The 26,636-nt window shown below is 43.7% G+C and overlaps 2 protein-coding genes across 4 annotated transcripts; both read left to right on the top strand.

The window, feature by feature from the left end:
• Positions 1-6,242: 6,242 nt before the first annotated feature.
• Positions 6,243-10,181, top strand: LOC112575468 (probable G-protein coupled receptor No9). Its single transcript, XM_025257356.1, is given in 2 exon segments — positions 6,243-8,201; positions 9,096-10,181. Coding segments are annotated over 2 exon segments (1,272 nt in total). The 5' UTR covers positions 6,243-7,255; the 3' UTR covers positions 9,422-10,181.
• Positions 10,182-11,804: 1,623 nt separating this feature from the next.
• LOC112575722 (fibropellin-3-like) lies at positions 11,805-26,448 on the top strand. Of its 3 annotated transcripts, none has more exons than XM_025257721.1 (5): positions 11,805-12,027; positions 15,894-16,245; positions 25,459-25,564; positions 25,687-25,928; positions 26,166-26,448. In XM_025257721.1, exons 2-5 carry the CDS (start codon positions 16,197-16,199, stop codon positions 26,300-26,302), a joined length of 534 nt encoding a protein of 177 aa, XP_025113506.1. In that variant the 5' UTR covers positions 11,805-12,027; positions 15,894-16,196; the 3' UTR covers positions 26,303-26,448. The 3 variants fall into 3 exon arrangements, with proteins under 3 accessions (XP_025113506.1, XP_025113507.1, XP_025113505.1); XM_025257722.1 differs by lacking the exon at positions 11,805-12,027 and adding an exon at positions 14,800-15,305; XM_025257720.1 differs by lacking the exon at positions 11,805-12,027 and adding an exon at positions 14,800-15,653.
• The last annotated feature ends 188 nt before the right edge of the window (positions 26,449-26,636 follow it).

The raw sequence follows: 26,636 nt of genomic DNA, 5'->3' as shown, positions 1-26,636 counted from the left end.
CTGACTAACTTTGCATTCCGCGTATCTCGGGCCTCCCGGCGGGAGGTACTCTCTACAACTGGGAGGCGACAAAGGTCTAGCCTTGCCCGACCGTCGTTGCATAATTCATTGGTAAACAAGTGGCCTGTGGGTTACACTAGTCTCGGCCACAAGTAGGAGATGAAATAAAAGAAAGTAAGAAAGGGGAAAAAATGGGAGAAAGGGGTGACAACTACGTCTTGGATGTAGTTCCCTTGTGGGCCTTAGTTCTTTAAAAAATTTGAAAAAAAGGGGCCGCTACTCTTGTCGGCGCTGTTGAGGTTCGTTAATGGCGCCATTTTCTGATTTCTTTGCCGGCGCGTCGTGTACAAGACTTGTGCTCCGGGGCCCGTGTACCCCGGTGAAAGGTTGCGAAGTTCATTGCAGGTTGGGGTAGTAGAGTGGAGTAACAACCTGGGGTGTTTCAAAATTTATTATGACCACAAAAACATTTTGTCTTGTTTTTGTTTGGGTGTGTTTGTGTCTGAATGTTTGCGAGCGCGCGCATGCATACGTGAGTGCGTGCGTGTGTTTGCGTCTATATGTACTTTATGTTTACTTTTTCGAATACTTACTTTGTTCTTATGAGTTCATAGTGTTAATCTGTCTCTCTCTGTCAAAGTATAAAGTATGCATGCCTTATAAACATGTGTACTTGCATATCAATATATATATATGCATACATTCACATTTGTATGAGTCATGTATTTACTGATCTATGCATTCATATATATGTGTGTGTATGTATGTGTGTAATGTTTGTATTTAGTACATCCATACTCATTTCTCTATTTGTCTATTTGTATTCTGGTGCTGTGAAAAAAAGAGAATTTTACAACGATGGGCAATTTATTCGAAGGACAGCAAGTCACGTGACTGTGAATTCCACCCGAAATATGTTGTCATGATTTTCAAGTTAGATAACGTCGAAGGCAATCCACCCATCACGATTAAAAAAAAAAATCATCAATCACAAATATGTCACCAAGAATCCGACAAAGAAAATTTATTCTCAGACACACAAGAAAAACTAGACAGTCTAGCCCCGAGGTCGACTGAAGTCGATGAAGTTAAAGAAAGAACGAGATTAAAAACTCAATTAACGAGAAGTGTTTAAATGTGCACAGTAAGCACAGGTCTATTTATATACCAGGGAGTTTCCCCGCGGACTGAGGGAGGCGGTGGAGACCTTGGTGGAGTTATCTACCTGTGATGCTCCTCCCGTGCACTGGGGGAACTTGAGCGTCTGTACACCCTGTCCTCTCGTGCACCACCCGTGCACCCACAACTAGACACAGGTCTCTCCACACTGAGCAACCTGGTGCCCCGTGCACCCTTTAGGGAGGGGGATGAGTGTTGTGAGTTTGTGTGTGTGTAGGGGGGGAGGAGAGTAGGGGATGACGGTCAAGGTCAAGTTCGCGACCTTTGTGTCCCGGCTGGAACGGGGTAGGGGAGGGAGAAGGGGGACTCGCAGCGGTCCGGCCCTTTCTTTTTGCACGCTTCGTTTACATGGCTCATACCCCTTTCTCTCGCGCCGCCCCACCTGTCGGCTTAATTAGACCGCCAGCGGCGCCTTTGATGTCTACCTGTAGGTAAATGAGCCCTGCAGACTTGACGAAATCGAGCGGGTTTCCGCTGTCCTCTTCTTGTTCTGTAGGTGCACCGCGGTCGTCCTGGCGGCTGTAGCAAGTCGGCGAGATTTGCACCTCGGTGGTGCCGCTAGGGAACTACAGGGTGGGTCGGCGAGGGGGTAGAGGGGAAGAGAGGGGAAGGTGAGGATGTTGCCAGTGATCCGTGACAACAACACGCACTAGAGAGGGATGTTGGTGAAGGAGTATTTGGCATAGAAGGCCACCCTAAGTCTCTCTGAAAGTCGTGTTCGATCTCTACCACCGCTACAAATCATTGAGGTCATCATCGAAGGGGGTCAGGTAGCTCAGTAGCTGTTACCAATGCACTGACGAATGTAAAACACGGAGTTCAGATGTCGTCTCTGTGCACATGCACCTCTAGCTGGATGTGGCTATTACTAAAGATGCTGGTAGTCAGGGTTGTCCATGGCAACACTGACTTTCTATGACCTCCGTCACTTCTACTATACAACACAAAATTATCATCTCTAGGTCAAAGGAACTTCCAAACAACCAATCAACTAACTAAAGCATAGTGGTAAACTCCAGCTTCCTTTCTTTCGTACATTTTTTTTTCTCATCGCTATGGTAACGAGAAAGTTTGACCTTGATTTGGATTGGATGCTTATAAAACGAGGTTTGCCCGTTGTCAGAGATGATAACTTCCCTATTACCGGTTGATGATGTAGAAATTTTGGGGTTCACTGCCTAGACCAGAGATGCTCCTGGCTGGGAAAAAGTTTGCAACTCAACAAACACAACATTTGAGTAAGGTAGGCATGAGATGACACGGAGGTAGGGCCAACAGGTAAAATTTGAGAAACAGAGGGAAAGTAATTTCAAAGTAATAAGCAACATTGTCTGCAGGATGAGCTTTTTGTCTTTCGGCGACAAAGAAGCGTTGGTTGCTAGGGATTGGCAATGATCTAGAAATGTCATAGTGACACAGAAGTGATACTATGTTTGAAGATTAGCTTATTTGTATATTTCCTGACAAAGTATGAATTACGCCCGTACGTTCGGCAAAAGTAACAAAGGGAAACAACTTTTAAAATAAAAATTTTTGGACAAAATTTGTTGACTGAGAAGATTCCTCACCCCTTGTCATTTATCGCTTCGCTCTCAATATTTGATGCCGGTGGGTTGAAGAACTCAAAATAATCTCACGAAGGACTACCTGATTGTGAATGTTTTATTTTGATTAAAGGTGATCATGCTGTAAAATTTCTCTAAACAACATTTTCTGTTCAGTTTATGGTCCACCTTGCAACGGTAATATTTTAGCTTTAAAAGCTATTGCGACTTTATTTTAAATAATGAAAGAGGAAGAAGTCCAGAGAAGCATTAGGACACAGCTACTTATCCCACCCGATATGAAATATTGAATCATGTTACTCATCACGACGACTGCCAAGTCCCATAACTGTGGTTTTGTCTGAAAATGCGTTTCTTTACACAGTTACTTCCCCTGCAACGTAGGGCGAGATACTGTTATCAACAGCTGAGGGGGGAAAAAAAAAAAGAAAAAAAAGGAAAAAAACTCTCACAAAAGAGATGGAAATAAAAATGATTCCATAGTATTAGCAGCAAATTCAGAAATAAGTGAACAGACGACAGTGAAAAAGGAAAATGAAAAGTGGATGGAATAAAGACGAAGAGAGATTAAAGAATGATAATAACAGATGGCGGACGGAGAAGGCTGGATCATTCTGAAGAATGAAAGGACAAGGAAAGAAACTCCAGGAAGACAAGAGAAAGAAATAGAGGGTGGCAGAGACTAAGCTAAAGCCATTAAGTCGAGAAATAGTCTGGCGAGGACAGCACAGGTCCAAAAAGCATGTGATTACAACAACAAAGAAGCAGTTAACCCCGGCTGCTAATGAGTCAGCAGGCAAAGAAGAAAGATTCTGATTTACTATTTATATATACTGCGCGACTTAATTAAACATCTAAAAACTTTAATTACAACAGATTAAAGCACGGTGTCTTGGTAGTAAAATCTTTTCGAGGAATCAATGACTTAAAATCTTTTATTTCTGTGATCTTTGATGTTTTAATTTTTTTTTTGTAGTCAGTTTTGTGATTGTTTTGGGTGATCTGGCTTCAGGAGGTGTATTTAAGTTGCAGTATTTGTCTCTTTGCTAGAGAATCGACCAGACATACGGCAAGATAATCGAGACTAAACCAGAGACAGTTTTCGATTTCCACATTTTCTACCTTCATAATTTTTTTTTCATGCGCGGAGCACTAACCCGGTCTACTTGTGTAACTAAGCGGATTGCTCGCAGAGCATGAACAGACCATTTCCAAAAGACTGGAATCGATTTACAATACATCGTCTACATGGCAATGTGCGGAAATAAAACTGAAAATAATGGATTTGAATCCGTCGGACCAGTCCACCGCCTCCTCTACCGCTCTTCGTTAATCTGCCGCATGTCCCTCGTCACCTGCTTCTGATATTGAATTCGCTACTGTGACAGCTTCACTGTGTTGTCAACTCTCTACTGGAACAACATGTTCCCCCCCCCCACACCACCACCACCACCACCACCAACAACAACAACAGCAAAAACCGCACACACACACACACACACTGAAATAACCATAATCAGTTGCAGGTGTACCCTCGACCTCTAGGTGGCCAGAGATTAAGGGTTGTGACAGGTGAAAAGAGTATTGATTGGCTGGATTGAAGTCTGGTCTGCCTCATTGCCAGCCTTCGGTGTCATTGCTTGTTTTCTTTGGCTGTCTTGGTAACAGAGTATTCTTTATTATAAAAACCCTCGAAACAAATCGTTATTCAGAAGGCTTCCACGAGATCAATTTTTTTTCTCTCCAGATATCTTTATTCGTGTTTCCTTCATTTTCATTCTTTGTTTTCTTTTTTCAATCCATTTTCGTTGTTTCTTTATTGTTTACTTGTTTGTTTGGTTCTTCCATGTATTAATTAATGTATTTTTCGCTCTTTCATTTCTTTCATTTGCATCATCGATTCACCTTTCTTCCTTTTTTCAATAAAGAAAACGTATGTACACACACAGACACAGAGCACAATACACAAACACACAGATGCACACACTAAAAGATTGTCGTAGACGCACATGCATACGTCCACACAGAAATATATGGACATACACACATGCTAACACTTCTGCAATATGCCAACACATACACACACACACACACACACACACACACACACACACAAAAGTATGCACACACGAGAGTTATGCCACCACAGAAGGAGACACCACTGAGCTGCCGTGGCCGCAGTACCCATGATCCCTTGCGCTAACAGTGAAGCTCGCGCGTCTTCGTGGTTGTCGTAGACTTGCAGCTTCCAGCTCCAGGTGTCAACGTTTCTCGTCGTCCACCTTGTGACCAAGCAGCAGCCTGAAGCTTGGCAGTGGCCATGTCTCAGGTAGGTGACCTCTGACTTCACCTGACCCTCTCAGAGCAGCACAAAGGTCAACCAATCTCTAGCCACCACGGTTTGGTGTTTAATCCTCTTGCACAGCAGTTACAGTATTTTGTTTGGCCGTTTATTTATTTTATTTCTTTTGAAATTATGAGAAATATGTCCTCGGTAAATAATTCTGTATTCTGTATTTGAAAGTCTCAATTTTCCTTCCTGCTTCTTATGATTTTAACAGTTTAGTTCTTTGACGACGACAGTGGTCATCTCAGTCCTGCAGCGATGATGTCTTCTTTATAAGACAGGAAAATAAAATTATGAAAACGTTTTTAATCAGTAAGTTGTTTTCAAATCAATAATAGTCATTATCTTCTTTTTTCATGTTTTCTGTCATTATGGTTATAATAAGATTATATTGGCGATTTCTACTGAAAATGATACAGATAGTACAGTAATGGGATTATTTTTTGGCAATATTCGTAAGTACAAATAAATTGTCGACCTGCTGATTAACACTACCTAACGACTTTGAGTATTAATAACTTTTACGAACATAAAGTTTTCAATATTAAATCAGGTGATGGGAGATAGTTTGATTGTCTAAAGAACACGATATGATATTCATGAAAATCATAACATGGGGAACATCCTTTGCTCTCTTCAGGAATTTACAATTAACAACTATATGCAATCAGGTGTTTAGGTGTCTTGAAAATATATTGTTCTAATGAAATGTAGATGACAGCTTTTGTGTGCGCATTTTGACATGGATTAACTCTACAAAAGTTAAAAACGACTATATTAAGAAAATAATATTTGTAATCCATGTACACTTGCAAGAGAATGTTGAGTTTTGTATTTCATGTCCATGTGAAATTTCTTTGCGTCACGTGAGAGACTATCATGGCTGCTAACATTAGCACGAAATTATTTCTAATAAGTAAATTCGCCAGCATTGAGGGCAACAAACTTTTCCTGGGACTAAACACCACTCAAGCGCATACTCACATCGAATGTTATTATCACACATACAACATCATACTACAAAAATACTTGTAATCATCGATGAACAACGAACACCATCATTTGTTGCATATACAAAAATACTTGTATTTATTGAAGATCATATTTCTGTTATATAATAATAAATCACTTCAATCAGCTAGAAATAAAATTTTATACACTTTTATATGAAAATCTGATTTAAAAAAAACTAGCCATACTGTGTGCAGAAATTTCTGGTGAAAGGCTGTGGGCAGGTACAAGCTTGGTTCATGTTCGACCGATGCCAATGAGCAGATAAACGTTGGGCATCCCACTGAGAAGTAAAGGACCACGTGACTGGGTCCAGGAGGGATCGATGGTGCAACAATTTGTTCTTGAGGAAAAATCCCGCAAAAGCAAACCGAGAAAAATCGCTCTGGCGGAGGGTTGACACGAGAGCAAATGGTTGCAGGAAAGCTATTCACTGGATTTTAATGGCCACCTCGGTGGTAATGTGAAGTTATCTTCAACAAAGAGGGGGATGGAGACACTCCCTCCCGTTTCCTCTCTCACAGGAATGCACGCACACACAATATGAGAGCGACTGAAAGAGGTAGTGAGTGACAAAAAAGTGTTTAAAAACCGAGATAAAATCACTGTAAAAAATGCAAATAATAGAGAGATTTGAAGAGACAGAGATCGATAGAATCATCATTAGATGACAAATAATTCAGCCAGCGAAAAGCACAAGAATTATTGGTGTAATGATTGGCACGGGATGAAGGATAACTCCTTCATTAAACCGTGTTTTCAGGATGATTACCGCAGACATCAATCTGTCAGAACCAGGAAAGGTCAAAGCTTTAGTTTGTCTTCATGTCAGCGTTTGTTTTCTTGCCATCGCATATTGTTTGTGTGTGCGTGTGTGTGTTTGTAAAATGGCTTTACTCTGTGCAAACTTGCAAGCTTGTTTGTAGTAATGTCCAACATGGATTTCCCAGACTATGACGACTCATTGCAGAACTCAAGTGTCCCGCTTCTTGCAGGTACCGAGCCCTGAGGGATGAACTTTGATGCAACATCGATGACTCCTTTTGCGAGTTTCTTTTCGAACCCAGAAATGGTAAACAGTTTGTGAACTGTCCAGCATCCCACAAGCTCTCGTCTCGGGAATTCTCGGCTTGGTTTTGCGAGGCGAGACGAGATGTCGCTGCTGCTGCAGCTGACCATAGTTCTGAGCGCCTACGCCGTGACGGGGATAGTGGGTAACGTCCTCGTTCTGATCGTCTACGGCAGAGCCAAGCACAAGATGTCGTTCTCGGTTTACATCCGGGTCTTGGCCGTCGTGGACCTGCTGGTGTGCTGCGTCATCATCCCCTACACCATCGCGTTCGAGTGGCAGGCCGTGACGTCAGACGTGGCGTGTCGCGGGCTGGAGATCTTACGTCACGCGCTCGTGACGTTTTCCTGCCACACGCTGTGTGCCATCGCTGGGGAGAGGTATCTGTCCGTCTCCAGGCCCCTCCGACTCCACCGGGCGGAGACCGCCAAGTCCATCACCGCTGCCATCGCCATCACCAGCGTCATCATCGCTTTCCCTTCGGCGACGATTTTCTCCGTCTCCCTCGATGACGTCACGAGCCAGCGGATCTGCGCCGAGAACGAAACGACGGAAGTGACGTCACGCGAGGGCCGCGCGTAAAGCCAGTTTACGCCGGGACTCGTTAACGAGTCGTGGGCCATGGCGTACCAGGGATTTCTCGTCCTGGACTTCGTCGTCGCGGTCCTCTTAATGAGCATCCTGTATATCAAAATGTACAAAGAAATATGGCGACGTGTACAATGGCGGCGGAGGCGGAGACTCGCTCCACTGACTACAGTCCACACCATCGCGCGGTGCTCGCTGGGCCAGGAACATGGACGCAGCGACGGAACCAGAAGAGAACGAGTGAATTCTGAGACAAAGGCAAGAAACCAAACAATCGGCCAAACTGCACTCACAAGTCACGTGGTGTCCGCCTGGACCGACAAGCCCTCAAGATGTCTGCCAACTCCTGTTCTACGCCAGGATGGCTGTACACTGCCTTCGTCACTGGGGAGGAGTGAGAATGCATTGATTGGTATTGATTCTACGGGAGATAAAAATGCAGGTAATCACGAACTTCTGTTGGTCTAAGTACTTCTTTAACTGAAACAGAAATACTGTAAAAATTCCACAAAATCTAAAGTAATCGACATGAAAACTAAATTGTGGTAAATTTATTGCCAAGCTTTCATACTTCATGAGAAAAATGAAACATCACTGTGAAGATGACTTGTACAGCCAGCTCAAGTTATTTAAGAAAGGAGAGACAATGCAGCATGGGGGGAAAGGGTAGGAGGGCGGAGAGACCCGATATCCTTACCAACAATACATAAAGAGATACAATGACCAGCAGAACTGCAGATTTTTTTTTACATATTTTTACTCGCTATTCATGATGAGACTGTGCAATGTCTCACCAGAGAGAGTAGATATAGAGAGACTGCACTCTGGTAGCATCACGCTTAAAGGGAAGCAACTCCGTCACTACTTTTCTTAGTAAGGACAAAGGAGTGAGCCTCTCTATACCTACTCTCTCACCACGCAGGTAGCAACATCTGACACCAAAATCAAACACAAAACTGCAGCTGAATTTTGTGACAAAGAAAAGAAAGTGTAACAGAAGATAGGTAGGTAGATAAACCCACAAAAATGACTTAGAAAAAAAAAAGAGCGACAGAGTGAGACACAAGTGGAGAGAAAGACAAAGATAGAAATACACAGAGATAGAGAAAGCCATAGAAGCTGCGAGAGATTAAACAAATAAATTATATAAATAAAAAATAAATTTATGAATAAAAGTAAAAATAAATAAATAAAAGTTCCTTACCATAAACGTCATATTGAATTAGTCAAGTATGCATATACATGGATGTATGCAATAATATAAATATAAAAAATACACACACGCACATGCATATATTTATGTCACATGTATCCATGTCTTTCTGTATTTCTCTAGATGTTCAACCCACTGTACCTAGGGTCTCTCCGTGGAGGACAAAAGCACGCACCACCACCGGGACCCTTGACCCCAGCATGGCGGCTAGAGTCACCCCGAGTCCGCAGGGTCCCGACACGGGGAAGAAAGCAGGGACTATGCTCTCCATCTGCACTGCTATCTTCGTCGTCACTTGGCTGCCCTTCTGGCTGGACATCTTCAACCTGACCTGCAACCTCACCTTCCGCTACACTTTCTTCCTGGGTCACGTGACCAACCCGCTGGTGTACGGCGCTGTCAGCAGCAGGGTCCGGGGAGAGCTCAAGCGGATCTTGCTCTGTCGCTGAAGCATCGTAGGCCGTCAACTGTGTCATGCCCGGTTCGCATCCCACTTGGGGATCAAACATATTAACGTTAAATCGCCTGGAAATTACTATTTATTTAAACGTTTGCATTTTTTATGATTTCATCTGCACAGTTCTTCCTGAGAAACTGCTTTTACTTTTGCTAGAAACGTCAGCTTCAAAGAAATCTGCTTTTTTTATTATCTGTACACAAATTGCACACACACACACACACAAGCAACCTAACATAATCACGAAAAGTCTGCAAACTTACACATACCTTGCAATAGCAAGGACGACAATTGGCTGGAGACATTGCTGCCTTTGTCTGTACTTCGATTACTTCCCGTGAATGGCCAGAGATGGAGAAGGAGCTTTCTGCCGATTGTGTCTCGTCTGATGCGTGGTGCAGACATAGACAGACAGGAGTAGACCTACTCGCCTGGGAAGCTCAGAAAGACATGCTAGGCCAGGAAGGTAGGTGGCACAGTGTAGCAATCTTCACCTAATGGTACCCGATTTATCAGGGGAGATAAACGTTGGCGGAAGGAGAATCTTGATCTCCTCTTTCCTCGTATCATGCTCTACACACAATGAACCACTCACAGTCCCGCTCTCTAATTTATCTCCTGCTGAAACACGTTGCCCCATCAGTCGGTTGATGTGTTTACCTGCGGTGAACTTGGATCACGACACAGGTGATGCTTCCGGAGTGACTGACTGCACATATCAGACATTGATGTATTACCATGTATTTATTATTTTTATCCCAGTCAAGTAAAAAAACCAAAACAAAGGTATTGTGATACCACAAGGGGAATAAATTCAGCTCTTTCTGCACAACACTAAGCAGTTGTCTCTTCTTTGATTGGGTCACGTGGCTCCATGCTCAGAAAAATTTCTTTTGTGATAAAATTTCTTTGTATTTATCATACCATTTATTAAAGATTTAATTTCAATCGGACTGTGAAGAACGCATCCACAAACAAGTTACATCTTCTTGTTTATTGTTACTATTTTTAGCTCAGTCCAAATAAAACAAGGCAGGCTAGCCTTAAAAGCTGATTTGTTCAAAAATAACTGTAAAGTCTAGTTGAACCCGGATGTTTACCGGTCTTAAATATGAAATTCGTAAAACTGTATGAGACTGGATACAAGAGCTATGCTATAGCTATAATGGAATAGCTAAGTGCACGACTACCTTCAAAGGGATATAACTCTTGCCTATGAATTCTTTGCTCTTGAGTCAGACAGTCACGGTGGTAGAGGAGTGAGATGAGTCTTCATTATATCTCGGGGACAGCTTTTGATGAAGGCTGTGTCCGGACTCTACTACTCCACAACCCTCTACCGAGTCAGCTACCCTCTCCACGGGTGGAATAGCTACCTTACGTCACGCGGCCGTCCAGCTGGCTGGATGAGCAGCCTGGGGTTCTAATGGCGTATCTGTACCTGCATCTGCTCCCCACGTGATCTCAGACACGATTTCTGGTTCTCGTGTGTTAATTTTCTACATTTTCGCTCAGCAAATTGTCACCGGCCTCTGCTGCCAAGTCTTCGATTGATGTTGACAATCAGCCACAACGTGATACGGCCCTGCCTCCATTACGTGCTGACGTCACGCTGTGTCCTGGTCATTACGTCGTAACGCCGGGCAATTAGTCCCCCTCCATCCCTTTCCAATCCCCACCCCATCCCCACCCGGCTTTCTTTTGCTTCTTACGTGATCACCACGTCAGCTGCATAACTATGGTACGTGCGACCTGCTTCCCATGAGCCTCCGCGACGTTTGACGGTCACTCGATCTCGCGCCTCAAGGCTGACGGTAGCTGACGCTGGTCTAAGGACCAAAACTCCCTTTATGCGGGGTGGATCAATAACTTCCCCCTTTCTTTCCAGCCGGCGCTGCTCTGCATTTTGTGTGTGCGCGCATGCGTAGAAGGAGCGGGAGTGAGGGTAGAGTTGGGGGTGGGGACTGATGTCGCTTGGGGTGCAGCTATATGTCGTCTGTCCACCAGCTGATCACGACGATTATTTTTAGTCTTTGACCGTTCAAATCCAAGATTAGTCCCCAGACATATCTTCATATTTTTTCGTTTTACACCTGTAAAGGATGGCTGGGTACAGTTTTATTTTATTGACTGGGTGTCCTTTGGCGAATAAATTGATTTTGTTCTCGAGGTACTTACAGGCATAACCATGTACAAAAATACTTATCCTATAACGCTTTTATATTTTTCTAAATTTGCAGGCTCTGACATTTAAACACGTGACGAATTTCCTCTTCAGTAAAAACAAAAACAACAATGTTGTTTGTTTATTGTAAGGTATTGACACACAGCGATACTCGTCCACAAGCCGCGTATCGTCGTCTAACGAGGGCTTTATTGCAGCACACCCACAGGGTGCGTGTGACGCGGGGTTACAGCGAGGGGGAGCGGCTCACTGTGCAAGTGCCGCCAGTTGTCGCGAGCTGGTCGCGAGCCGTCGCGTTGTTTACACAGCGAGTGCACGTGCCGGTGTAGCTGCACACACAGGGTTGCACCGTGGCGTGGCCACTACATCCTCCGTGTTCAATGTGTCTGCTCCACAGGACCAGGGAGGACTGCGTGAGTACCTTTCTTGGACACTGATTGTGGTGATTGTGAGATAGCATGGGAATGTTTTTGTTTATTTGTTTGCGTGTTTTTGTTTGTTTGTTTCCATGTTTTTGGTTATTTGTTTTTATATTTTTGTTTATTTGTTTGCATGTTTTTGTTATCAATGGTGGTTATTTGTTGGCGTGTTTTTGATTATTTATTTGAATGCTTTTGTTTACTTGTTTGCATGTTTTTGTTATCAATGGTAAGGGAAGGTTTAGATGTTTGTATACAGGCGGTGGTAGCATCGTGTGTGTTTGAGAGAAAAAGAGGAGGAAAATATTTACTCTTTCAACCATCGGCTACTTGTTTACAAAGTAATCCTACCTGTGAGAGAGTGTGTATATTGGAGTGAGAAAAAGAGTGAATGAGAGAGGAAAAAAAGAGGAAAATGTTTTCTGGCCATCGATGATGTAATCACGATACTTTAGTACACATACACTGTTTTAAGTTTTAAATGTTACCAGCATCATCGTGACATTTAATGTTACAACTCGTCTTCCTGCCCTCTGTACTTTGCGAAGTCTGTGGGGATGAACGATAGAATTTTTGTATCAAAGTGAAGTGATTTTGAAAGTTTTTGTTTATATTTGAGATCTTCACACAATAAACACACATTAGTTATACTTCCTAGTTTTTCGGTCTGTCATTACTGATGTGTGAACATGTAGTTTTTTTAGCGTGAAGAAAAGGAGAGATAAGGAAGAAATAAACAGACGGAAACAGAGAGAGTAAAGTAGAAAGGAGAAATAAAGGGAAAGAGACATTGAAAGTGAGGGGCAAAGAAAAGCGAGAGACGGACATAGAAAGAATGAGAGAGAAACCTACATAAATAAATGGTAAGAAGGACAGATGGAAAGATTTGAATATAAAGCCAGGAAACGGATTCAACCATTGAATAGCAACCCTACACCTACATGACGCGACACTTTTGTGCACCGCTTACGCCGGAAGTGACAGCGATATTGCAATAAAACTTAACCCGATAATTTCCCGTAAAATGGTGTAAATTACCCTCCCCCCTCCATTTCAATTCTCCTCATTCTCTTCCCCCCGACACCCCACCCCTCATTTACTTGAGCAGCAGCAGTAACAGTCGTTAGTGTGTAGCTTGTAGTAACAGCAGTTGAGTCCCCTGACTGTAAGAATTATTGTCGTGACAGCTGTGTATGTGTGTGTGGGCGCGTTCTTCTTGCATACTGTATGTTTAAGTCTGCTTACATTGATTTCGTCAGTTACAATGAATGAGATGGCAATGAGGGTGTCTGTTCGTACGCACGCACCCAGGCGTGGATGGACATAAACTCAGAAACATAAACGCACGGGTTCGACTCCCACTCTCCTCACCACACACACAGGACTGCACACACAGACACACAACACATGCAAGCACGCGCACGAACACACACACACCACAAAAACAAGCAAGCAGGAACACAATACACAAACATGCGTACACACAGACACACATGCGCGCATGCACGCCCACACAGAGGAGGGAGAGAGAGGAGGGAGAGAGAGAGGGACTTCTTTATTCCATCGATCGCGATGGCCTGTATTACGAGACTCGCCTCACACAGAGCTTTGCCAAAGCTGCAGACTTCGCGGAGCCATCGACAAAATTAATCACCGCCTTATAAAAAAAACTAAAAAAAAAAACTTGAGGCCTTGTGACTCGATGTCTCGAGATTTTTTTAAACATTATTATTATTTTTTGGATTTTATTTCTGCTGGTGCTACTCAGCCACAGCTTGTTACGGTTATGGTTTTATTATTATCTCGATTAGTTGAGTTGTTTATTGTCGGCTTTTGTTACGCATGCGCACGTGGACAGATGTTTACGCTTGAAATGGTTGAAAGGTTTTTGTTTTCACTTTTCGCTCTTTTCTTGCATATCTGTGAATAATTCTAATAATAACAGATGAAGAAATTAGTACGTTTTTGAGAGACTGATATCGTATATGTTAATAATAATAATAACAAATGTAGACCTCAGTAGGTTTTTGAGACAGCCTGCATATCTAAAAATAGTAATCGTAATAAATGTAGACCTCAGTATGTTTGTGAGGCTCTTTGCATATCTGTATATAATATTAACCGTAAATTATGGCTCAATGGTTGGTCCACTAAAGACTGCAAACGAACAAACAGATAGCCGTACAGAAAATAAACACAAATGTTAGGATATGAATGCAGGCGTGTTTGTGTGTGTGTCTGTGTGTACGCGCATGTTTGCTACTCCAGACATGCTTACACTGTGTGTCTGTGTGTGTGTCCTGTGTGAATATGATCAAGAGTGTGAGAGTGAGACAGGGATATTTTTATTCGCAAACACTGAATTTTACTGGTTAAACCGAATGCTAAAGTAGAAAATAATTTTAAAACATTAATAACGAATTTATTAAAAATTCTATCGACTCGGTCCCCGTCGTCTCTGTTTCACATCTTCCCAATCATCATCACAACCCTTCTTGCATTTCTCTCACCTCCCCCATCACCCGTTCCCCTTTTTTTTCTTTCCCCTCTCCCCTCTTTTATATTTGACGACAATGCAACAGAGGAGAGGGAGAAGGAGGAGGGTGTGTGTCCAAGACCAGGGTCCCAGAAAACTGTTTGCTTCTTGCCATCCAAGGAAGATCATCAATAATAATAACAGCAATAATAAGTGAAGAAAGAGGTAGCGTGACAGTCCAAGGGTTGGTACTGTGAAGAGGTGATTTGCAGAAGTGGCGTGGGTGGGGATGGGGTGGCTGTGGAGAGGGGGAGTGAAAGTGCACGTGGTGTCTTGGAGAGGTGGAGCTAGAAACGGGAGGGGTAGCCGAGTGGAAGTGTGGTGGGGTGGATGGGGAATATGACAAGAAAAGCGGAGGGGATGTAAGGGTGTGTGGAGGAGGGGAAGGCAGGGGCGTGGGAGGGGGGCAAGGAGCGCGCAGGCCGTCAATTCCTCCCTGCCAAGCTCTAATCACCGCGTCCTTTGATCACAAGACGCCGGCCACGGAGCAGACGACACTCGCGTCTGGACCAGCGGGCTGCAGACGATCGACGGCGCGGCGACGTCTGGGTAAACTGGATTAAGGGGACGCAACGCCGGAGGAGTTTGTCGAACCGTTTTGGGGAAAAAGACCTTCGAGGACCCAGGAAAGGGGGACGACGAGGGCGCTAGGAGGCGGAGGATAACGTCACGTGACAAAAAGTACTACTCTCTGGAATTGGATCTTTATTCGTTTGGAAGACGATACGAGGAAGAGGTTGGAAGAGTTTTGTTTTTTGTTTTTTTTATTGGTCGGGTTATTTATTTCGAAAGGTGTCAAACGAAGAAGGTTTGTGAAACTCGCTGTTATGGTCCAAGCGCCTGAAGTCAAGTAGTTGCCATGGTGACGCAGCACTTCTGTGGACAACTGCGAGCTTTCTCCGTGCATTCATCCGAGGAAATGGACCCGGATGCGGATCCAATGAAGGACAGAAAGCAGTGCGCGTGAATCGTCAGCCTGCAGCCTGGTGCCAGTGATGTACCAGGGCTGCGACAACGAGTGTTCTGGAATTACCAGAAAAGTGTTTTGAATGAACAAGATTCACAAACAATCACATGAACGGAGGTGATTACGACATATTCGTATATCGAGGTTTTTATTCGGTAGAATTTTAAGATTATTTTCTTCTTATCTTAACCACCTCACCGTTGTCTGGCAGACAATGTGGATCGTACAGCAGTCCACAAAAATGTCAATGTATGTCTTTAAGAGATAAGTATTTTTATGGTGAATGTAAAATACCGATTAATCTATTGATAACATAATAATAATTGCATATTTCTGTTTTCTTCTGTCACATAACAGTTCGGCCATGTGATTCAGTCTTCGAGTAACAGTCTGAAAGAATCGTGAATGATGCAAGCGACCTCGTGACCAGTAGGTTGAGTCGTGACCTCGTGACCTCGTGAGTGTGTATTAATCATCTATCGTGGAGGAATGAGTATTACACGGGCCTGTGGCTTACAACGACCTATATGAGGGCCGTGTGGGACTAGCAAAGACGAGTTGTCTCATAATGGAGAAAGATGACGAGAAGGGCGATCACCCGGGTGTGAGGTAGCAGATAACTCCAGCTCCCTTCGTGACCATGTCCGCTACTACGGCATCATGGCTGTTTGGAGGATGAAGATTTTTCTGATTTGTCTCCTCTTGTCAGGTGAGTGGTCCATGGTTCCAGCCTTGTCCTGGTCCTAGTCTCTCTATTTGTTCTAGGTCCTCTGTGCCTCTCTGTTCCTGTCTCTGTCTTCATGCTTCTGTGTAGGTCCTCTGTCTCTGTCTGTCTTCATGTTTCTGTGTATGTCCTCTTTCTCTCTCTCTCTTGTTTCTTTGTACGCACACGAATACAACACGAGCCATATGTCTGCTTCTTTTTTGTCTTTTTCCATAATTACAACTCTTCGATCGGGAATTTTTTCTGCCTATATTTTACTTGTTTTTTTAAATTTCTTTAATTTCGCGCAATACTCATCCTTTCTTCCTTCCTCTCCCTCTATCTCTGTGGTGAAGGTTGTGTGCATGCCTGCGGCTGTTTGCCTCCATCTTCCAGCTCATGAAGCTTTATAGATTTAAATTTGACACCATCGCACATCAGCATCCCCCTGACCAGCTCAACTTCCCGTCTGCCTGAGTTAAATTTTATGTTAGTGCGAGTGAACTGATGGTTGAGAGCTGAGAGTTCATCGATTTGCCTTTTGCTTAGCTTCTGACTGGCATTGGTCGTACTGGAACACAGAGGTTGTTCAGATGCTGGCAACCTGTGTGAACAGATGTGTGTAAGCTGTGCTCACTCACCCAGTGGAAAAATGCTGTGAGATATCTCATCCGGGTACCTAGCCTTTTAAGAAGTAAAGACAGGAGACACAGGGCTTGGCAGATGACAATCAAAGTCGCTTAAAGTAATTTAAAGATTAAAATTTCAAGTTTGGAGGGTTGCTTCTATACACATAGACGCATGAATACACGCTTTCTCTCTCTCTCTCACACACACACACATAAACATACAGAAGGAAGAGTAGGACAGTCAGCCACACTAAAGGAACACTCTTATTGATATTTACAAATAATATTCGTCATCGGTCCTCACCACTCCCTTTCTAATCTATCGGCCTGGTGAACACGAGGCGAGATAATCGCTTATGAGCGCCGGCAACTTTATGTAAAGTCCTTGCAGCTGTTTCATAGCTTGCTGGTTGTCATGGAAACCTGTCGTGGGTCATTCGTAATCGACACGGCTGTTGCGGTCCCAACAGTCTAAACATTGTTTGACCTTTGGACCTTAATAAACGAAGGCAGACACAGACGTCGAAGCTAATTCGACATCAACAAAATTGATTTTAATATATGGAGAGGGAATGAAGGTAGGGAAACACTTTGTCACCTGAAAAATATTTGTTTCGAACAATGAAAAACAGATTTAAATGCAATGTATCTGAACAAACATCTGCGTGATTCCCTTTGTTCTTCGTCCACTCATAAACTCATTCATTCACACGTGGACAGGATTTCTCATTTTCATCTCTCTAAAGAAAAATTCACAATGTTTGTTTCTATTTAAGAATTTAAACCGTTGAGTGACAATAATGATAAAAATGTGGATGACATCATTCCGTGCATGCGCAGTCCTCGCGCTCAGTCTTGTAGAAATGCTTCAATAGCTTTGTCTCCCTTCTTCAACCGTATATCATGGCCCGAAGGAATGTCATCGAACAGAAATAGTTTTCGTGGAACTGGAGAGACCGTTAATGACGCAGCAAGAAGTAGGAGGACGTTGGAAGGATGTGAGGGGGTGGGATGGGGGGTAGTTGTGGGTGGGTGGGGGTAGGAGTATCAGGCGGCAGCAGTGTGAGTCACGTTTGCATTCGAAGGCAATAGCGGCCCCGACAAAAACCCCGGGAGGAGAAACACTTGTGTGTCAGCTTCCACGACCTCCTCTTCCTCCTCCTCCCATACCCACCCTCCTCGTTCTCGCTTTCCCCGCCCCCACACCACCATCACCCACCCGGCTCCTGCTGGCCTCTAGCAATTTGCAGCCACAACCACCGGCCCCCCTTTCCTCTCTCTCTCTTGCCCACTCCACTGCATGGAGGCTGCTGTCTCCGGCATGTTGCAGGTTGATGCTCCCATTCCTGGAGATGATGACAGCGACGAGGGGGATACTTGTTTGGCTTCTTGGCTCTCGTTTGTCTCTCACTCACTCTTTTGTCTCTCCCTCTTTTTTCATCAAAACAAGAGAAACAAAAGCAGCCATATTAATAATAGTTACAGCTCTGTGTGATGTCCTGACAGAACTAACTATTTTTTATAAATATACGCAAATGCTGTAATTACTTCCCCTTACATATTTTTCTTTGAACGTTACCTCCCTTAGTGTTTCGTTCACCCTATAATCTCTCGTTGTATTATAATGTTGTGAACCACATTTTTTCTCTCTATTTCAATATCTAGATGTAGAAAAATACGTTCCCGATCTCATTATCATTGTTGGTGTTGATTGGGCACTGTTCCTAGGAATTATTGGTTGTGTTATTGGGAATTATTATGAAATAATTGTTGCTTTTCATACCTGTCTTTCTGTATTTATCATACATTCTGATTCATGCTCACTCACTGAGAAGAAAAAAAAAACCAGAGAAATTTATTTGGCTTGGCACATTTAACTTGTTCAGCACATCATTCTATGACACCCACTGGATGATTGAAAATATCTGGAGATAAATGTACAATATCATGTTTCTTCTTTTTCTTCAGCGCATTGGCACTACTTCCGGAATGTTACAATATAATCCCGTGAAGTCACGTTTATTAGATAATAATGACGGGTGTGCCTATTTCTGCTTATTTACAGATTTAGTTGGTATTAAATACTGAAATAACTCAAGATACCGCCCTTGTCTAAGGACCTTTGACCAAAGACAACATGGAAGTCAAAGCCACTGAGTCTGTGACTCAGTCACTTATGTCTATAGACTTTTGAGCACAAGACTCGTTCCACACTTTACCCAACAATTCCCAGTCCCACACTCAAGCCTCGTCCAGAGGGTCCTCAACCTCATTAACCGTTAGACTATAACAGCCTCCTTAATTCTCCCAAAATGTCAAGAGTCCAGCATTTCCGAAGCTTGGTCAGGTTAACAGATCAGTGGTCCTCGACGTTAACCTTCAGTCCCCATTGTCTAAGAGGAGACAATGCCGTCTTGACGGAACCTCACAAAAGGGGAGGTAACTCCCACGTCCTGCAAATGCGCGCGACCGGTGGCGTGGTGCGGCTATGGCGGCATTCCGAGTGTCCCCGACGGTGGCAATTTTTTGCTCAACGTGGCCGCGCGGTTAGTCAGCGCACAAGTCGCGGAGACAATGGGGGCTGTGATGTCATGCGTGGAATTCTGCCAAGGGAACCCGTTTTTAGAGACCACGTGACCTCATTTCTGTGGTGGATGTGCGAGTCCTCTTTGGGCGGCGGAGTGGGGTGACGGGTGTTAGGCGCCATTAATTATGCACCACATCGATTTTTGTCTTTGAGTCACAGCGCGTCCAGAAATTTCAGCTAAAAGGACTCGGTGTCCCCCTCCGACGACCTCCAGTCCTCTGAGTCCCCTTTGGCATTTTGTTTCATGCTGTGTGTACTACCCTTGCTCCCTCTGTGAGATGGAACTCCGCTGTTCTTGTCTCTGTCTCATCTTTGCTAAATCTTACATAAAATTTTTTTACTCTAAGGAAACGAATTTAAAATTCATCACTTTCCAAACTTTGTTCCACACGAGTGAATATATATATATAAACCTAATTAAAGAATCAATTTTTTATTTCAAAAATTTTCGCAGCAGCGCTTGTGTTTGATCTTCACAAATAACAAATTTGTTGAAGTGCTCAGTCCTTTTTCAGATAACAACATAATATTTTTTCATTTTTCTTCGTAGATTTGTGTTTTGAATAATTAAGGGATTTCATGTTTCTTTTCACTCTGTGCAGTCGGAGGCGTTTGATGGGGTAGAACGGGTGGGGATTAGGGGTGGCGTTTTCATCGACAATGGTGCTGAGTACGTCTTCACGTCCACCGTTGTAATAATTAATTAATGTCTGGAAAATATCTTCTTTGATGAAAGTGTCAGACGTAGCTGTCAGGTTGGGTGAGAACTGTAGAGAAGACCAGCTCTGAACAGCTACTTGTCGCTTGGAAAGTTTGTTGCCTTTGACTTCTGTCAGTGGCAACCAGATTGGATTTGTATGATGGAGACGTTAAGGACAATAAATAAAATAAATAAATAAAAAAAATAAATAAAAAGCACATTACCATGTCTCAAGTTTTTTTCTCCAAAATTTCATTTTTTTGCGGTTCATGCTGCGACAAATTAGACCTGGCGAATTGTGGTCGAACTATGGACAGTTGGCAGAATTTTTTTCTTCAAAAGAATATGGCCAACAGACTTTAATGGCAATGAATATAAAAAGGACAATGATTCAACAAAAAATGAAAACCACCATGTTATCAGCTGCTGAGCAAGATTGCTGACGAATGATAAGTCACGATGTTAACATGACATTCTAGTCGACATGAACCTGTTCATTGAAGTTTTTTCTTTCTTCGTGGCCCGATCATTAACACCGAGGATAAAGAAAGGAAGGCTTCTAACTGACCAAAGTTCCTGACATTTCAGTTTGACTGAAGTTCTTGATATTTTTTTGAGCGAGTTGACCCAAGTGCCATCGGTTCCCGTGTTCTTCACAGACAACTTTGCCAAACTTGGTCAAACACTTGGAGTACAAAGGTTTAGAAGTGCATCGAGTGCTACATGTCGAGGTTTGGATTGCATCACAGAGCTTTGTGACAGCTGTGAGAGATTGTGAGTGACCTGAGATGCTCACAGCGATGCTAAACTCTCGTGAAGTCGGAGGTGTGCGATGGAAAATATTTTCTGGTTTATGCAGGATTGATTTTGTTCACTGTTTTGAGCTTAGTCACATGGTTGGGAATGAAAGATGTCATGGGATGTCAAAAAGGATTGAAGTATCTCCACCCTCCCCAAGGAAAAAAAAATCCGAACGAGATAAAAATCGAATTCCCATAAATCGAAGACGACGATAGGTGTCTTTGTGTATGTGTGTGAGAGAGAAAGGCAAAAAGAGCAAAGAAGAGAAGATTCTTGTGTTGTCTGTCTGTGTGAAGGAGGGACAGAGACAGAAAAAAAGAGCATATAATATTTTCACTGCGAATAAAACCAGCGAGACCACACACTTCCAGCCACTTGTCAAACAATTGTGTTCCATGCGAAAAAATTCATCAAAGTGATGGAAGGTCGCGGAGACATACCCGCAACAATTGACATTTTCACCACAATGGAAAAAAGGAAGAGTGGAAAGGGTAGATTGGGGTTGAGTGGTCCAGTAAAGGGGGAGGCTGAGTACACCAGTCAGCTCTACCTCCCTCGCAGAAGACAGATGGCATCATAATGAGAGCTCGTGGAGGAAATCCCCTACAGGCGCCATGTTTCCATCCCGGGAGTCAGCGACCTCCAGCCTCGTGCACTTTGAAGCTTCTCGCATTTTATTTTTCTGTGGGATGGTGGCGCCACACAGCGAGGACAGTGAGGACAGGGACGCAATCCATCACTGTCCAGAACAACTGGATTTCACGGAGACCCAAAGTGTTTGGGATTGGAATTATGTCACCCGCCACACCCGCCATCGTCCTCCGGTAAAACGGACTTGGAGCGTTGGATTACCTCACTGTTCTTGTCGTTTGAATTTTTTTTTCCCGTCAAGCTCTGATGATCTTTGTGATCTGATGGCTTTTGCTAGTGAAGCTTTGATGCCACGGCGTTCATTATTACTGTATAATGAGATTTTCTGTGTTTGTGTGAGGCTTTTCTTTTATACATTTCGAGCGAACCCAAGCTTTGGAATCAAGAGAAAACTGGCACGGATTTTTGAAATTATCATTAAAGCTGTCTTAATGCAACAGATATTGCCTCCAATAATAACAGACACTCAACAATACATTGGTTTCAACATGACCATATCAAATGTCTACTATAGAACAATTTTTTGGAAATTGTCTGCGCTCATCAAAGTACAAGACATCCTTTCGTCTATTGTCTAAAATATAGTCGGAGCTGATGAAAGTTTCCTCAAGGAAACTAGCTTCGGAATATATTTGAACCACAAAAAAACCACAAGTTTCACCCAATAACAAACTTTACATCACCGTATCGTCATTAGGTTCGACACTTCAAAAAAAAAAAAAAAAATTAAAAACGGTGTTTGAAATTTGAAGTCCAACGGCCAAATGTCCATGGAATGTTCAGTTGAATTCTGTGACATTCTAAAAGTTATTGTATAAAAATTTAAATAATATAAGTAACAGACTGAGCTCATTGATTGCATCATGTTAATAACAAGTCTTGAAAGGTGATGGATTAGTTACAAAAGATGAAGATGAGATCATAGTCAGCTTTCAAAGCACACAAGGGAAGTCAGAGCCTCGGGGTAGCTAAGAGCGGTAACTAAGAGACCAGGAGTGGGAGGCCAGGAGCATCTTGAGGGAGCCATTGCGTCATCACAGCACACAAAGATGGAGGGAGGAGGCAGTGGGTCCTGTCGTCTGTACAGCACGCGCACATCGATTGGTTCCGTCGCACCGCCACACATGGTCGTCTGAAGGAAGCGACTGATTGCATGTCACGATTGTAATGGGCGCAGCGCCGAGAATTAAAACAGGAGCTGTCACGGTCTGCTGACTCCGAACTGCTGTCTGTGAAAGGCGAGAGAAAGGTACCATCGTCTGATGAGTGTTTTCGCTGTGAATTCAGGTGAACGGCACGAGATAAAAGAAACAGGGAATGGAGAAAAACGCAGTAGATGAAGTGAGAAAAACAGGAAATAGAGAATTAGATACAGAGGAAGGAGAGAGAGAGAGGGAATAAAAAGATAAAAATAAATTGAGACAAAAGAAATAGAAAATTTATTTAGAATCGCGAAAAGTAAGACAAGAAGAGAGGAGACATTAAAGCGGGAGAAAGAAAGAAAGAGGGACAGAAAGAGAGACAGAAAGAGAGAGATAGAGAGCTTTACAGTCCCCAACGTGGAGCTGAACCCTGTTAATACCATTTGGTCGATAGGACGGGCCATTAGGGAGGACACAAAATGGAGACAACAAGAGACCACACACTCTGCCCAACTGCCCCCCTGGGAGGGTTTGGACAAGAGGCAGGACTGCGACCATCGCAGGCTTTTCGACTCCCCGACACAAAAAAGTCACATCAAATCTGTGCATCGCCGCAGCCGAGCGAGAAAACCCTCGGCCCGTGATCCGAAGCCGCAAATCAACAGCGTCATGCAGCGCCACCCGATTATCTCCCATTCAGGATGCTTCAAGGAAGGAATGACCTCCCTTAGAAAACATGGCGACTTTCCGCTGTCAGTGTTTGACATCGCATTCAAACTGTCACGTGTCCATCTCCAGCCAACCGTGACATGCTGCTGATGCTCCATACTAAGCTCTTGGGATGAGCAGTTCGAAATCCTCCTGGGGTGCAACCTCTTTTGGTCGGGTAGGCATGGCATTACAGCCGGGTAGGCATGGCGATACGAGCCAGCAGGCGCGGTGTTGCAGGTGACTTGGCGCGGTGTTATTTCAAAATATGGACATAATGGGGATAGAAAAAAAAAATTCACAGAAACTAGGGGACATTAATCTAGGAAACAGGTGACTGGGACAGGGGATGCAGAAAACTGTGACATGAGTTATCGCTCCTCGAATTATGTGTTTGTGTGTCTGAGAGAGAGAAAGGGAGAGAAATGAAATTACACCCGCAAGCGGTAAGGCTTGTGAAAAGATTACAAAACTATTGTATTGAACATTTTCCATGAATTAAACTACCGTGCGATGTAACAGGAGAATATTTGCTTGTCCCAGGTTTAAATGCTCAACAAAACCAACAAAAGATAACAGCCCAATGTTTATTAAAAAAAAAAAAAAATCACAAAACTCTACTTTTGTTTCCTCGCTTTTCACCAGACTGTGGAAAGTGTCGCAGTACAAACCTCGAGCTTTCACGTGTCTTTTCCATTTGTAACGCGAACCTTCCAGAGGTTTTTATAAATCTTTCCCCTTTCATTCATAATTTTTTAAAATTTAACATTTCTTTCTTTCTTTTTTTTTGTGTAAGTATTTACGTTTGAGACACACACACAGGGGTAGGGGGTGGGAGAGAGAGAGGAAATGTGAATAATGGTGTCTGTAACGGCGGTGCTAGTGTACTCTTCCAGACAAAAGAAGAAAAACCACTTCAGGCGTCAACCTTGGACAAACACCTCCTCGGCCAGGAAGACAGTGCCTCGAGCTGCGGGCATCCCTTTGATGTGAACAAACTGCAGTGGAGCTCATTAGTCATCTGTTAGGCTCCACAAGCTCCCACATCTGGGGAGGTGTCTGGTGTCATTAGCACCCGCCAAGAGAGGACCTTCTTTGTCCCCCACCCGCACGACGACTTGATTGGTTTTCAGGCAGTTGTGGAACGTGGCGCAGCAGCCAGGGGAGGGGGAGGAGGATGATGGACGGAAGGGGGAAGGTGCATGCATGGCGAGGGTGGGGTGGGCAGTGGGGTTGGGGTGGAGAGGGTGTTGCGGCAGCGCGGATCCTTTGTTGCATGTGCGGTTATCTGAGACGGTCAGACTCTACAGAAACCGTTTCCCTTTTCTTGTCAGCCGGGTATTGAATCCTCCTCGGCGTCCGTAGCCTCGCTTTGGCAAGGTCTCACACAGATTATGGCGGCAAAGAGCGCCATAAATGATTAATTAGTGTGTGCTTGACACAAAACGACCGTGAGTGTAGGTGAGAGATTGAGCAAATATCTTCCTTTTTGTCGGGGTGTGTGTCTTTTCAGGGAAACCAAAGAGGTTGGTCACTAATGAGATTTGGGTAAATCTCAAGTTACGGGTGGATATTGTGGTTAGGGTTTGTTTGGAGTTTGGTTTGGGCCAGGGTTAGAGATAATTGAGAGAGGACAGGGTGATAATCACACAAAGTAAGGTAGAGATATTTTTTGTCTGGAATGAAATTAAATATTTTAAACACATATTAAATACTCCTGTGAAAAGTAGGGGAACCTCTCCACCCATCAGCTTGCAAGTAGGCGACAAAGATGTGGCTGTTGACCTACCTACATCTTGAAATATTGACTGTCATGCACTGAACGACACATCGACATCTGTTGCATTGACACCTTGCATCGCAAACAAGCTTATCTGCTTCGATTGGAGCAGAACACATCCTGAAATATCCCCCTCCAGCTAGTTTTTGGGGAGTGGGAGGAATCAATCAAAGTCTCCTTTCATCACCTGGGTTGATTATTATGTTCGATTATTTCTTCAGGAAGTGCATATCAAGAAGATGTGAATAGGTGTGGGGACCTTCTTTGCTCGAACGGTGGAAGCTGCTTGACTGGTGTGGACTCCTTCAGATGTATTTGCCCAGAAGGGTATGTCTTGTGAAAGAAATCATACTTATATCCCAGAATAACAAATTTTGGTTTTTGACATACATAAAAGTTTCTCCCTGTCTCTGAAGGGTTTGTGAATAATCTGTTTACCTCTTGTTCAGGTTTACCGGCGTGCAGTGCGAGTCTACAACCGTTGTAAGCCCGTGCGCCACGTCTCCCTGTAACAACTCCGGTACCTGCGTAGATGACGTAGAGGGCTTCAGGTGCGTCTGTCTGCCATCTTGGACAGGTGAGAGGTGCCAGACAATGCTCGACAGGTGTCAACCTCAGCCTTGTGTGAATGGTGCCACGTGTGAAGCAGAGGGAGAAGGGTACAGGTGTTCTTGTCCCCCGGGATTCACAGGTTTGAACATTATTCTATCCTCCACTGAATATTTCATCAAATAATTTTAAACGTCTGTATCACATGTTCCAATGATGATAATGATTATTAGGTTGATGATTCGAGCTGTGATGACGCCGGAGATGTTTTTTTTAAGCCTTCGACTGATTTGTTCATTGAATTAGTCGCACCATTGCTTGAAAGACTCCATGTCATGTGATCGCCTGACCCATGGATGCTCTTGACCAACAATTTCAGGTACAAACTGTGAGAGCGGGGTCAGTGCGTGTGTACCTAACCCTGTGCACACGGCTCTACCTGTCTTGACGCCACAAACGGCTACTCGTGTGCGTGCGCATCTGGATACACTGGAGAAACGTGTCAGACGGAAGTAGACGACTGCAGCGCCAACCCGTGTCAGAACAATGGTACCTGTGTTGATGGCCTGAACTCTTTTGCTGTCAGTGCCTTAGGATTTCGAGGTGAGTGTAGAGAGATTATCAGAACTGTGAAAAAACATTTTTATTCATTGAATACTCCCCATCTCCTACCCTCCATCCGTGTTTCACAACGATCTCTCTGTGGAATTTCTGATGGAAACCATTGGTGGTGGTGGCGGTTCCGGAAGATTTAAACAGTTTAAAACTTTATTGCAAACCTAACAGTGCATTTCCCAGGCACCACATCTTACATAATAAAAGTTAATGACAATGTAGAATTTGCGAGTGA

Source organism: Pomacea canaliculata, linkage group LG11 (genome assembly GCF_003073045.1).
Source record: "Pomacea canaliculata isolate SZHN2017 linkage group LG11, ASM307304v1, whole genome shotgun sequence".
Lineage (NCBI taxonomy): Eukaryota > Metazoa > Mollusca > Gastropoda > Architaenioglossa > Ampullariidae > Pomacea > Pomacea canaliculata.
Note: the sequence above shows the minus strand (reverse complement) of the source record. Positions and strands in the feature narration are given on the sequence as shown.

Excerpts from the sequence above, each read along its gene's own strand:
- LOC112575722 (XM_025257721.1), top strand. The coding sequence starts at position 16,197 with ATGGCTGTTTGGAGGATGAAGATTTTTCTGATTTGTCTCCTCTTGTCA. Across the intron at positions 16,246-25,458 it reads GATTTGTCTCCTCTTGTCAG|GAAGTGCATATCAAGAAGAT; the intron begins GTGAGTGGTCCA and ends TTATTTCTTCAG. Across the intron at positions 25,929-26,165 it reads TTGTCCCCCGGGATTCACAG|GTACAAACTGTGAGAGCGGG; the intron begins GTTTGAACATTA and ends CAACAATTTCAG.